Here is a 15,224-nt window from a genome sequence, read left to right on the forward strand (position 1 = left end):
CCTGCCTTACTTAAAGAGGGTATGCCACTTGTAAACCATGGTTTTACTGATAAGTAATTAATAACCTTGAAGTGTATAAAAAATTATCCACTCAGATTTGATAACTATAATTACAGACGGTGGCACACATGTGGAAAGAATTGCGGCAAATAAAACAATCTGATTTCAATCAGTTATATCATACTCGTCTGGACGATTTTTTACACGTTGGAGAACTTTATTATATCAACTTTTAATTAGCAGGCTGGCGAAAGATAATAACAGTTACTATTTTAATTTTTAGGAAAAGGGATTTGTATTATGTACCGTACTACGTTTTCTCCTCATATTATTTTCGTCTGTTTAGTTTTACGTAGACGAATTTTTCAATTTTTTTAATTTAAATTTTTATTGTGGAAAGTGTGATCGGGCTTTCTGGCAGTTGTCTATGGAAATTCCTTCCCGACGTTTCGTCTGCAACTGCGGCAGCCATTCTCAAGGGGGATGAAGTGGTCGTCGCGTTCGTAAGTTGTATCTCGACGGTCGCTAGGTGGATAGTCCACCATAGAACTTACGAACGCGACCACCACTTCATCACCCTTGAGAATGCCTGCCGCAGTTGCAGGCGAAACGTCGGGAAGGAACATCGGCCGTGAAAGTCTACATGCATTTATTAAATTTTTATTGTTCACAACCACTCGATCGCGATGAGCTATCTTTTGTATTATTTACCGCTATTCGACGTATCTAGCTCGCTAGTTATCTAAAATTGTAATAATATACGTAAATAATTTGGATTAACTTTTCGTATATCGAATTCAATTTTCACCAACAAAAGATGGAAAGCCTTAGGTACTCCAATAAATTCACATTATCAATTATTTGCTAATTATTCTTATCACACGCTCTGAAGCTCGATTTGTGAGTCGAAAAATTTTATTCTTTCCGTTGACACCACTTGCAATGTAATCTGAACGGTAGTTTTTGTGAAATAAAATAAAATCTGGGATTTCTCATGATAATCAATGGTATAGGCGAAAATTATTTTTTATTAATATCTTCTTTCTGGTTCTCGGCAGCTTTTTAAAAATTTAACTGGTTCATTATCTTATTATAATGGACCAATATGCCAAATTTCATTAAATTTTGAACAATAACTATAATGCCGAGAGTAACATAATCCTTTCTTGATCGATTTTTAAGGATTTGAATAATTAATAATCTTAACAATTGCAGTTTCCTGCTTCAGAGTTTCTGTTCATAATTTTTTTAATTAACAAATTGTGCCTTATCTTAATAAGTAATTTAACGATGATAAGATAGTGCCTACCTACTTTAAATAACAACAACCGTGATTAAATCAGTTTCATAAAATTATACACACTTTCACAGTAATGGCATAACTATTGCTACTAATTTGTCTTGTGTGATTAAAAACGAAAAGTATATAAAAACGTAAGTTTATTAATTTTCATAATATTGTATTCTGTAAACTCGTAACAATGGCAAATATGTAATTACTTTCATTTTAAGAAAGTGTGTTAATAGGAAAATATTCTTGACTATTATTATTTAACAAATTATTTCGGAGAAACTAAATTATCTATTTAATTATCATAATAAAAAAATGATTTACGTTATTACTTATATCATAATATTAAACATTTTTTTTATACTATATTAAGTATACTTTATAAAGCAAGGTTTGCTTGTCAAATAAGAAGACATTATTACGAAGATGTAAAAGGGCCAAACACAATTATTTTTTTTTTTTGAAATTTCGACCAGTAAATCAAAATTTAGACTTGCAAACTTATCGAAATGCTTATTAAATCGCAACCTAACGACCTAACTCGGTCCAAACCTAAGGTAACCTTATGATTACAACCAATCGAATGAAAGCTTTAAGTTCTGTTACTTTATAAAGCAAGGTTTGCTTGTCAAATAAGAAGACATTATTACGAAGATGTAAAAGGGCCAAACACAATTATTATTTTTTTTTGAAATTTCGACCAGTAAATCAAAATTTAGACTTGCAAACTTATCGAAATGCTTATTAAATCGCAACCTAACGTAACCTAACTCGGTCCAAACCTAAGGTAACCTTATGATTACAACCAATCGAATGAAAGCTTTAAGTTCTGTTAGATTACGATCATAATTTAAATGTACGTAAAGGCAACACAAACGAAGTGAGTGTTATCATAGTCATCCGCTTTTTTTTGTTTACACGTTGAAGAAATAGGCGAGATAGGTTGGTAGGACACCTTCTCAAGCATGAACGTCTAGTCAGAGATATATAAGAGGCATAAGCAGGAGTTACGAGGGGTAGAGGTAGATCTAGATTAGATTAATGTTCGCAACTAGTTAAGGATGTGGGTTGTTCTAGTTTCAGGGAAATGCGAAGATTAGCTCAGGATAGGAAAGAGTGGAGGTACGTGTCCAACCAGTCTTAGGGCTGACGACCTTATGATGATGATGATGGCGTTGAACCAAGTCTAATCTAACCCAATTCTAATGTAATCGGCAACTGAATAGTAGAGAACAGTCGTCATAACATTGATGAGTAAAATTATGATTCGGGATGAAAGGTCGTGACCTAAATGAACGGTTTAGGTAGATGTTTCATTAGTAATTGCGGTTAACATGTTCAGTGGTACTGCAACATGAAATTTCGAGTTGCAAGTGGAAATTTCTAATTACAAGTGGAAATTTTAAAAACAGATTATGTTTGAACCTTAATTTTCCTTCCTAAATTGGCCCAAATGCAGCTTATCGTACGTAGGTTAGGACTAAACGCGACACACTAAAAAAACATTATGTAAGTTTGATATCTTGCAGTACGTTATCAAAAATTTTACTGAAACTTTTTGATAATTTGTACGACATATTTCTTCAATGCAATTACAAAGTTTTACTATTTTCATAAACTTTCAAATATTTACTCGGATTTTAACACCTGATGTCTTTCAATTTTATGCTTAATGGGCACTTATTTGTAATTATTTATCTTTAATTATCGTCAAATATTAAAGGTGTCAAATTACTTGTCTCTACATGCACACCTTCACATTGACGTTAGAAATGCATATTCCGTCGACTATAAAAAAATCAATATTGATGCATATACAGGGTGTTTCGTTAATTGTTTCAATATTTAAATTTAATTATACTAGAAAAGGATCTAAGCAGTTGGTTCTATAACTGCAAACTGTTTCGAAACTTGACCAAACTTTAAAGGAGTGACTCATAAATTTTTGATTGGATCCCTTTGCGTAAGGAATCGTAAAGGATTCTTCCCTCATATACGTAATGAGGTAATTGAAGCTATTTAACAAAATTTGTGACAAAATGTCCTATATAATCATACATCAATATCATCACGAGGTCGTCAATCCTAAAACTAGTTGGACACGCACCTCCACTTTTTTCTATTCTGAGCTAATCATCGCATTTCCCTAAAATTAGAACATAATGAAATCAGAAATCGCTATTTATGTTCGGTGGTTTCGATAAATTTGTGACCTACAACATAATTAGTTAACGTCCTTTTTTGATGCCTATTATAAGTAAGGCCTTATCTTTTCGTTTCACTAATTGGGATCGATTAAAACTTCATCATAAGGTCGTCAGTCCTAAGACTGGGTGGACACACACCTTCACTCTTTAATATCCTAAATCAATCTTCGCATTTTCCTAAAACTAGAACAACCCACATCCTTAACTATTTTTGAACAGTAATCTAATCTAGGTCTACCTCTACACCTCCTAACTTCCGTTTCTGCCTCTAAATATGTCTCTGACTAGACCTTCATGCCTGAGAAGGTGTCCCACTAACCTATCTCGCCTATTTCTTATTGACTTCCATAGAGTAATCTGTTATCTTGCTCTTTCTAATAACTCTTCATTTCTAATCTTTTAATCCACGGTATCCTCGTCATTTGCCTGTAACTACATTTCCAACGCTATCAATTTATTGTTTTCCGTCGCGCCTACCGTCCATGTTTCGCACCCGTACAGTGCCGTGTTGAAAACATACACTTTTCTTTTTCGAATTTCTAAATTAACCTTTTGCAAGTGACTTCTTTTTGTTGAACCTGCGCTATCCTTTGCCTCTGCTACTGCTTCTTCCACCTTGAGTTATCTGACTTCCTAGACACCGAAAATTTATCTTCTATCTTTGTATTCGCTCTTTTCCTAATTTTTTCCCCTTGCATTGAGGCTATCTTAATGACTCTGAGCGGTCACTCACGAGCGGAAGACACTACCCATGTCCTGCTGGAGTTAATGAGTTACCGTAGCTCAGTCAGGAAAGTAACATGATCTCATTTTTCCATTACGATGTAATTTTATTTTTGGAAAAATAGTAAAAAAAATACGCTGATTCTAAATTTCGTTATCCGTAGTCTGAGATGTTAGGGCAACATTTCTTAATTTAACAATTAGTAAAATTACTTTTTGCTAGTGTGCATCTCTCTAGTGCATTTTTCGCTATATGTATCTTATACGTTTTTTATTCCCTATACAATTGTCTAAAAAATGGCGTTGATTGGAAATCGCTCTAAGTGCTTTTGTTTATTTCCGGGCAGTCTTCTTGACATCGTTACATTTTCATCTATAAACTTACGACATTACTAAGGTAACACCTAGACAAAAATTTTTAGTCTCTCTCCAGACTCTCAGAGTCTTTCAGCGTCTCCGAGAGCGTCTCTCACAGTCTCTCAGTTATTGCCTAAGTGTTTTTATGGATCTCTTACAGTCTCTGTATGAGAGACTCGAACGATAAAATTGTTAATTCAAAGATTCGAGTCTCTCACAGAAAGACTGAATGAATAAAACTGAAAAATTGAGAGATTCGAGTCTCTCGTAGAAAGACTGGGATCTCTGAAATATGTTCAACTTAGAAAATTTTAACCATGTCTATCGAGACACCACTTATTGACAGATTCGAGTCTCTCGTTCAGAGACTCGATACGAAAAGAGGATCATTCTATGAGCGACTCGGGTCTCCGATTCAGAGACGCTAAACAGTTTTTTTGACAGTCTCTAGACAATCTCTCTCAGCGACACCAGAGAGACTCGATGAAAGACGGAGACTCGAGTCTCGCTTTCAGAGACTCTGAGAGACTGAACATTGTTATCTCGGGTTTCTAATAGCACATATTTTTCACACAATAATCCAAATTAATTTTGAAATGAAACCATATTTTTTAGGTGGTATCAATTATGGAGCTTCAAATCAAATCATTAGACAATCTACTAAAAAATGCGTTGCAACCAGGTGAACAACTGAAAAGTTACAGCACCAAAAATCTCACATCAGCTGGTGATAATTACGGCAGTATAATGCTTTCAATAACACTAAATATACACAATACATCAACCAAAGAAAACTACGAAAAGCATTTGGTCGGTAAGATGCCGTTGGTTAATGAATTTTTCCGAAATATTTTCAAAGTTGATCTGACTTTTAAAAAAGAGGCTCTTATATACAGGGACGTACTTCCATTTTTCAATAAATTCTACAAAAACCGTACATCAACCGAGTTGGATATGTTTCCAAAATATCTGGGTGGACAGTTGAACTACGACAAATCAACTGATAGGATTCATAACGACAGTATAATTTTCTTGGAAGATTTAAAAATTAAAGGATACAAGACGTTAGATAGATTTAAAGGTTTTGATGAAAACACAGCAAAAATCGTTATTCAAGCCTTGGCCACCCTGCACGCCACCACCATAGCAATTAAATTAGATGACATTTGGTTATTTCACAAACTGTTCCTCTCGAACCTCGAATACGTATCGGCATTTGACGGAGGAATAGAAATAAATAATATGATAAATATTTCCTTGAAACACGCTACAGCTAACCCTAAATGTAAAGCAGTAGAATCGAAGATAAAAGAAGTGTTAACAAAAGGGCTTCAAAATTTAAATTCGGCCATAAAGTGTAAAGAACCTTTTGGCACATTTTCACACAATGATCTGTGGTTAAATAATGTTATGGTAAAAAACGATGGTACAAACATAAAATGCAAATTACTGGACTTTCAGCTGTCTTCGTACGATTCTGTAGGCAAAGATCTTATCTTCTTCCTGTTTACCAGCTTAGAATCGACGGTCCTTAAGAACAGTTTCGATGATCTGATCCGATATTACTTTGATGAGTTTACTCAAACACTAAACATATTGAATGTGGATACGAGAAAGTTTACTTGGAACGCGTTTTTAGACGAAGTTAAGGATTCCGCAATATCTACAGAACTGACACATCTGTTTGCAATGTTATTGCCAATATTTTCCACACCTGATAAAAGTGAATCAATTGACGTCCTCGAAGAAGGAACATTGCCGAATGAAGATGATGTTTCTGATGAACACAAGCAAAGGGCTGTTGATATTGCGTTGATCTATATCGAAAAGGGATGGATTTGAGTTATGAATAGTGAAATTATTTTGTAAAACACGTATATAACCTATTTAAAATATATAATTTTATCATTTGGTTTTCTTAACCTTTGATTTATTCCAAATAAAAAAGATAATAACTGCCAACGATTTGTGCCCTACTTACATTACATTTATACACTTTCTGAATGTTTTTGAAATAAGAAGTAAGCTTTGGAAGGCGTTAACCAGAAAAATAGGGAATCGCATGGTGAGTAAAGTAGTGTGGTTACGAGACAAAGAAAGTTGTAAGTAGCAGCTGATTGAATACGGTGTTGCAATGTCGTATTTCCCTGTGTGATCCTAACAGGGCCGATCTAGGTCCTGTCTGTACTCTTTCTCAAAAACGGTGGACTTTTCGACCACCAAACATTTACTTAATTTTCTTGTTTTATATTAAGTACCTACGCTATCCCTTCTTGCATACTTGCTAATAATTTCAGAAACACCCTGTGCAACAAAAAAATGCAAATCCGAAGCCGGCCCTGGGCGTGAATTGACAGCGTATAGAGAAATTACAGCTACATGGACGGAAAATGTAATCACTGCCGGTTATGTTGTGTAAAGCAGATATCAACAATTTACTATTACGTTACTATAAATAATAATCTCTAAACGCCCATTGTGATAACAGTTAGTCAAATAAGTACCTTGTTCATAGCTCATAGTATGCCTTATTTTACAATGACCTATGATACTGACACATTAACCTACTTCTAATGACTTCGACTGTCTACATACATACGTAATACGAGCCTATAACCTTAAAAGTACAAAGAACGAATTTAGACTGTGTGTAAATATAAACATCGTCAATCAAACTTATTGTAATTTAACAAGTAACAAACAATACAAAAGCACAAATTTGCAAAACAAATACAGCACGGATGCTTCTAAGTAGCAGCTGATTGAATACGGCGTTGCTTGATCCTACCAGGGCCGGACTAGCCCTTGTTTGTACTTTTTCTTAAAAAGATGGACTTTTGGACTACCAAACATTTACTTAATTTTTTTTTAGTAATGACTACACTTGAATTTTTCATTATAAAGGAATATTTCATTTACGGTAGGAGTGGAAACATTTTTGACCTGGATTGATGATCTCACTAAATAATAGTAAGAGGCACCTCGCAAATTTTCAAAAACATATAATACTTTTCTTTTTGTTCTAATGTAATATATAATAATCGCTTGCATGCTATTATGGTTAGAAATTCAAATTTTCGGAAAAAATATATTTAAAGTTAACCGCAACCTTTTTCCAAAATAATACAAAATAAACAGAATCGTGGATTGTAAAGATAATTTACTTGTTTATTCTATACTATTTCTGTACGTTACAATAAGGTAGCTACATGGGGCGATGGGTACCATATGATATGGAAGAACAGGCAATAAATGTTAGGAGTATGATAATATCAATTTTTCGAAATTTTTAACTAAGAGGATTATATCCCTATATTTTCAACCAAGAGAAATCCTAATTTGACCTGTAGTAGACTTGCCCTGCTTTACGTCACCAAGCTGCTACTTTTGAGAAATAAATAAATCAGTTTTTAAGCATATTACATCAAGTAAGGAATTGGAGAAAACTTTCTCCATCATCATGCCCTTAACTACTTTCTTTCTTACCCATCTCTGTTTTCCGCACCCCCTTTGATTCCACAATATATATATATATATATACAGTTGTATATTATAAACTTAATTGCTAGAAAATAAACAAAAACCGATTGCAAGACTGTACCTACATGTATAAACTTAAACTATTAAAAAGTAGAAAATAATATTTTAGTTACTTCAAAGCAAAGAGTATAAGAACAATCTATAAAATCATTTATACTTATGTATCCATACATTTACAATTTATAGTCGACTATTTTTAGAGTGGAAGCCAGTCAAGAGGGCCAGTTTAATCTTGTCTTCGTAACAAAATTTTCGTCCGATTTTATTTATCTAATCTCTACTTTCGCATTCGTATATTAATTGATTAATCAAGTAGGTACCTATTAACGTTCTTTTTACTTTGGCTGGTACCGACTCCAAAAATAATTGATTATAAAGTATATCTACATGTACATATGTATCACTGATTTTGTCAATTGTTCTGAAATGCACTTTGATTTGAAGTAATTGAAATATTATTTTCTACTTTTTTTTTTATAAAAATTAACTTTATTTTCCAATTTCTATTGTGTACATATTTTTTATTTTTGCTGATTTTTTCAAAAAGCACTGAATCAATTTCGATAGAATTATATAGGACCACAACCTCTGAAGTAAGACCTACCAAAGAAAAACAGTATCATCAAAATCAATTTATAATCGAGTACCTACATATATATGTTATAATCGAGTAAAAAAAACGTACAGTTTATTTGAGAACCTCCTCCTCCTTTCCTGAAATTGGTTAAAAATAGCTCACTTTTGTGAAATCAACTCAAAAATTGATTTTGTTTGAGGGGAAGTTTCTCACTAAAACCAAGCCGCCTTTCTAAATACTAAAACCGCCGAATGGCAAACTCAAATTGTTAAAATATTTATTTATTACTGTACATAAGTATGTAGGTATATTTGTATATATATTATAAGTAGTACAAATTCCTTGAAATTGCCATTAAGTACCGTTTTATACTTTCAGTTATACAAAACTTTTTCGAAATTAAAAGATTATTGAGCAACTATTGTTTTCTTCGAAACTTCTTTATTGTTACGTTCTACCTAAAGAGTTAAAAATTTGCAGTTATATTATACTGTACAATTTCGTATTTTGGTAAGTTGTGTGAAAGGAAACATCTGCCGAACGCTTTCATCAAAATTTTAACAGTAGGCGGGTGTTTAGGAAAATTAGAGAAAAGATCAAGAAGAGGAACAAGAAGAAAAAGAAGAACAAGGTTGTGCACCAAGCCGTAAATCACATCTTTCAAGTGAGCCTATTATCGTTACCTATTTATTACAAAGGGAGATTGTGACAACCCATAATTTTCGTTTCACGGCAGAAAATTATGTCATTTAGTTAACATTTCAAAAACGTGATTATTATATAAGTAATAAAATATAAGGAAGCTTGCATTGGTAAATGAATAGGTATATTGAAAAACTAAATATATACTTATCAAAGAATGAACGACAAGAATAGGTATATTAGATGTATAAAATTGTAAATATTTTAATATCGAACTAAAAAAGCTACAGTATTGTCAGCATTTCGAAACCACAGTTCATGTTAATCTACATTTCTGAAGGCAAAGAACTGTCAAAAGAATTAACAACAAATTCTTTCATTCTTGCGCTATACTAATATAATAGATAAGAAATCGAATCGACCGTAATTCGCTTAGAATACCTTTCAAATGCAACATATATTAATACCGGCAGTTTGTATTAATATTTGAGGTTACAGCGGGCAGACAACAATATGATAAACGTCTCGATTAATATACGTATCTTTGATTTCATTGAAATTTTGGTACCTATATTGTGCTGAACCCAGAATATATGTACTGGAATGCAAGGGAAGAAAAAATAGAGCAACAGGGAGACAAAAAATTACAAGAAGTTACTGAATTTAGGTATTTAGGAAGTCAGATAAGTCAGGACGGAAGGAGTAGTAGGCATATAAAGCAGAGGATAGCGCAGGGTCAAGTCGCCTTCAATAAAAAGAAGTCACTTCTATGCTTACAAACGATTAATTTAGAAATTCGAAAAAGATTGTTTAAGGTGTATGTTTGGAGCGCGGCGCTGTACGGGTGCGAAACATGGACGGTTGGCGCTGCGGAAAAGAAAAGGTTAGAAGCGTTCGAAATGTACTGTTACAGGCGAATGATGAGGATACCGTGGATAGAGAAGGTTAGAAATGAAGAGATATTAGAAAGAATAGGAGAACAGAGGACTCTATGGAACTCAATAAGAAATAAGCGAGAAAGGTTAGTAGAACACCTTCTCAGGTATAAAGGGCTAGTTAGAGACATATTAGAGGTAGAAACAGGAGTTAAGAAGAGTAGAAGTAGGCTTAGGTGAGATTACTGTTCACAAATAGTTAGGGATGTTCTAATTTTAGGGAAATGCGAAGATTAGCTCAGGATAGGAATGAGTGAAGGTGCGTGTCCAACCAGTCTTAGGACTGACGACCTTATAATGATGTACATACATACATACATACATACATACATAAGAAGAAATTATTGAATTTAAATTTCTATATATATGGTGCGCATTCAAGTTTCGAATAATTGAGACTCAGTACCAGCTTGCACATTGCTGTAAACAACAGTAAGTACACGGCTACGACATTTCGTTTGTATTGTCTTTACCTGCCATAACCTTATGATCTAAGCGCGGATTTTAGATTACAGGATGACACAATCCTAGTCTAAATTTCCTGTCGATTTGCCTTGACATTTGGTAAAGTCTGTAAGTAGGTAATATTTTAGAAATGAGGAAATGTTTCGTTGAGTGCTTCCAATTCATCGTTCAAAGTCGAACAAGTTTCACTTATTATCAACATATGTTGGTAATGTTACAAAAGAGTCGCTAACTGACGATGAACGAGTTGCCTCGTGAAGACAAATTACGAGCAACAAGTGGCGCGTGATGATTTGGATGTCAGCCAGTGTTTGCAAAAGCGTTAATAAATGCGACTAATAAATTCCCAGTTTGGGGGACTAAACGGGAACGAACGACCCTGCCAAGAATGTTCGAAATGTTCGAGTTTTTTGACAATGAAAAATGAACGAGGTGAAACTTACATACGTCTCTCCTTTTTTTTTTTATTGCTGATGCAGAGGAAGAAAATTTATTTGTTAAACAACTGCCGAAACGTTTCACTTTAACTGTAGAATTCTACTGTTATTGCAGCATCGGCTTTCACAGACAAAGTTTATAACATCCGGGCTCAATTAGCAAAAATGTACATTTAGGATTCAGTACAGAGTAAGTGAACTATTGGAATAAAAAAGAAAAGTCAATAATTGACAATTTCCATGCGAAAAGCAAACCAATGGATTTAAATGGTAATGAACTAAAAAATAAATCATAAATGAAAGTAAATAAAAATTGTTAAAAGGAATTCGAAATTTATAAGCATGAGACTACGTCTTCTTCACTTTTTTCACTTAAAACATTACGAACATCTTTATTTTAAATATCTTTTATAGATACGTTCTTGTGGTTTAGTAAAACATGCCTGTTTATCATCAATTATCATGATTCTAGCGGTTTGTTTTTTGAAATACAATAACGTATTAATTAAAAGATATTGTGTTATATAAATTATACGCGATACAAGCATTAATGTTAGGCTATAGATAAGAGTACGTGGACAGCCTGCGTTGACCAGAAATTGGTAGATTTAGCAAACGACAATACTCATGCAGGTTTGGTGACACTCACAAGTCTCGCATTACAGCACAGTGAATAGCGTGTATATTGGACAACTTAAAATTTAAACCGTGCGTCACATTCGTAGTTTCTTCTCTCTCGAACATTCGAGATTATTCCGCCACATATTATCACCTTCCAGAGCGATAGGTACTCTCGAATGTCGTCCCACATATATAAGCAGACACATCTATCTTGTCAAACAAATGCTATCCGCAGGCGTACCCCAAGGCACGGTTCTTGCGCCACTATTATATAACATATACTGTCACGACATTCCACAGCCCCTCGATAATTCAATAAGTCTGGCTCAGTACGCAGACGACACCGCCTATTGGGCATACGGTATAAACACCAATTCATGTAACTCGAAAATTAATCTTCAAATCAATCAACTCGAACTATGGCTCAGTAAATGGCGTATAAAACCCAACCCAAACAAAACCCAACTCATCCTTTTCAGACATCCTAATCTCGTCACCAAAAAATCACTTTCAACGCGCTACATAAATGTTACACTACTTAACACCCGACTAACACTAAAAACAGAAATAAAATACTTAGGAATCACACTAGCACACACAATGAACCCACACACAGACATCACAAACACACTGGATAGAGTACGAAAACGCGCTAACTTAATCTCTCTAATAAACGGTCGAATAAAGACGTGTGATACCAAAACACTTCTCCACACATACAAAATATTTAATTGTAAGACCTCTTATAGATTATCGCGCAGTATCACTAACCACAGCCACACCATCGCACACACACAAAATACTCACAACTGAGAGGTGTATTTTATGTAAAATCGCGAGACTAAGTAGATTCTGTCCTTCCGACACATTATACGAAAACATTGACATAACACCAATCCCCACACGCATTAACACACTACAAACAAGCTTCACTAAAAGAGCCATCGAAAACACCAACCCCATCACAACCAAAACCCTATCCCACATACCCCGAAGGATCACATAAAAACCTAAAAACAAAATCCCCTTCCCTCCTGCTAAATTATTAGCAACCATTCCCGACCTCCCTGACGAATACCTCAACTACCTCGATAACCTTCCCAACTCCTTAAAATAATCCCACACATACACACACATAGACACACACACACACCCACACTCACGCACACACACATACAAACTCATTTTTAACATAACCACATAAAATTCTTTGCATCAATTGGCTGAAGAGGACCTTAATTGATCCTTAGCGGCCTGAGGTAGAGGGATTTTAGTCGGTAGTTTCGAGGACACCTTCCTCGGGAATCCGACACTACCCAGTCGTGCGGACGGCTGGGTGTCGTTTGAAGATTTCCCCTCTTCCACGAAAACAAAAAAAAAAATTTTGTCAAACACATTTAAATTCTCATCTAAAAGAATGAGGAGGACTCGAAATAATGATCTTAGAACGGCCTGAAGTGGAGCGGTTTTAGTCCATAGGTTCGAGAACACCTTTCTCGAGGATCCGACACTACCCAGTCGTACGACGAGTACCACAAGCTATTTAGTTTAAAGTAGCAATTGTTTTATAATAAACAGTAGTGCAATATATGTCATACTTCCTATGGACTAATTATATACACTTTTCGATAAGATAAGGTATGCACTATGTGCAGCAAACGACGTAGTTTTAATGGTCAAATATAAGGTGTAAATAAAGGTTAACCTAAATTTATTCATCACCAAAAATATTGTTGAAGATGTATGTTTGGAGCGCGCCTCTGTACGGATGCAAAACATGGACGGGGGTGCGGGGGAAAGGAAAATCGAATCGTTCGAAATGTGGTGGTACAGGCGAATGATGAGGATACCGAGGATAGAAATGAAGAGTTATTAGAAAGAATAGGAGAACACGGTTAAGTCAATAAGAGGCAGAAACAGGAGTTAAGAGGGTAAAGGTCTAGATGGGGGGTGGGGATGGGGTGAATCGAAAGAGGAGGTCTCCCCCACCACTGTACCATAAAAAGTTCGTGCCGGTGGGGGTGAGGAACAAAAAGTTATGGGAGTTCAAAGTTAACAAATATGCCAATTTTTATACTTTTCTAAGCATGTAAATATTTATATAGTCATTCTTAAACAATATTCAAAGGTAAAACTAATGAAAAATAAATAATAATATTGGTAAAGATCTAAATGGGTGGGGCGGATCGAAAGAGGAGGTCGCCCCCACCACTGTACCATAAAAAGTTCGTGGCGGTCTCATCCCCATCAAAAGTTATGGGGGTTTAAAGTTAATAAATATGCTAATTTTGATACATTTCTAGGCATGTAAATATTTATATAATCATTCTTAAACAATATTCAAAGGTAAAACTAATGAAAAATACATAAAAATATTGAGAAAGTTATATAAAACATTATTTAAATATCTTTATCAATAGGGTAGGTTAGGTTAGGTTATGTTATCGTGTTTTGTTCAAGTGACCACCCTCTTTCGNCCCTTCGGGGGTGGGGGGGCATCATCTAGACATTTACCGTTAAAAGGAGTAGAGGTAGACATAGATTAGATTACTGTTCGCAAGTAGCAAAGAATGTGGTAGTTCTTGGGAAACGCGAAAATTAGCTCAGGACAGGAAGCAGTGGAGATGTGTGTGTGTACAACCAGTCTTAGGACCGGCGACCTTATGATGATGAATTTAATTTAACGAAATATTGATCAATCAATCTCTTGTTTGTTTTATTATACGAGTTAAAAACAGTTGCACGCTTTCGGATTTAATCGTTTCAAAGCTTATCATCATTATAATTACTACGTCAAATCCACTATTTATTTTTAAAAAAGATTCGTTAATTTAGGTAGCGCGTGCATGTGTATTCAGAATCCTTTACGGTTATATTCGGCTTTTGTTCCGTTAAAACAATTTTATTTCTCCCTTCTATCATATTTTCAATTTATTCTGATCCTATAATGAAATCCCACGTGTATTAAAACACAAAAAGATAAATAAAGCACATAATGGAGGAAAAAATTAATGAACGTAACACGGTCTATGCTATATTTCTTTTCCTTTAAGCTGCTTTGAGGGCGCTTTTTACACGTAAAGCTTTCGAGATTTAAAATTCACATTTTTTTTTAATGCGGAAGAACGAAGTGGATTTATAAACCGCAATAAAGTTTGACTTTAAAATGTTCCTGCTTGGGAACATACGGCTTAAATATTATATTTCTTTTCTCGAAGTTTTTAGAGCACATGCAATCAATGAGCACGCCCACTGCTTCTGTTTTACCGGTGCCAAGAAGGCTTTATGATCAATATCATTTAAAGCAGGGGTTCTTTAAATTTTAAGGTTCTTGGAATAGCATACCTTTGGAAGTCAATAAAAAATAGGCGAGATAGGTTGGTAGGACACCTTCTCAGGCATGAAAGGCTATTTAGAAACATATTAGAG

At 34.5% G+C, this 15,224-nt stretch overlaps 2 protein-coding genes across 2 annotated transcripts in view; one reads left to right on the forward strand and one right to left on the reverse strand.

The window, feature by feature from the left end:
• LOC108734587 (ankyrin repeat and fibronectin type-III domain-containing protein 1) overlaps nt 1-15,224 on the reverse strand; it is a 375,782-nt gene that overhangs the window by 343,149 nt on the left and 17,409 nt on the right. The window lies entirely within an intron of this gene.
• Nucleotides 1,347-6,490, forward strand: LOC108734592. Its single transcript, XM_018466220.1, has 2 exons — nt 1,347-1,434; nt 5,194-6,490. The coding sequence occupies exon 2, from the start codon at nt 5,206-5,208 to the stop codon at nt 6,418-6,420; it is 1,215 nt and encodes a 404-aa protein (XP_018321722.1). The 5' UTR covers nt 1,347-1,434; nt 5,194-5,205; the 3' UTR covers nt 6,421-6,490.

This window comes from Agrilus planipennis, unplaced genomic scaffold, assembly GCF_000699045.2.
Source record: "Agrilus planipennis isolate EAB-ADULT unplaced genomic scaffold, Apla_2.0 scaffold89, whole genome shotgun sequence".
NCBI lineage: Eukaryota > Metazoa > Arthropoda > Insecta > Coleoptera > Buprestidae > Agrilus > Agrilus planipennis.

Bases quoted from the DNA above. Each gene is read 5' to 3' on its own strand.
- LOC108734592 (XM_018466220.1), top strand. From the start codon at position 5,206: ATGGAGCTTCAAATCAAATCATTAGACAATCTACTAAAAAATGCGTTG.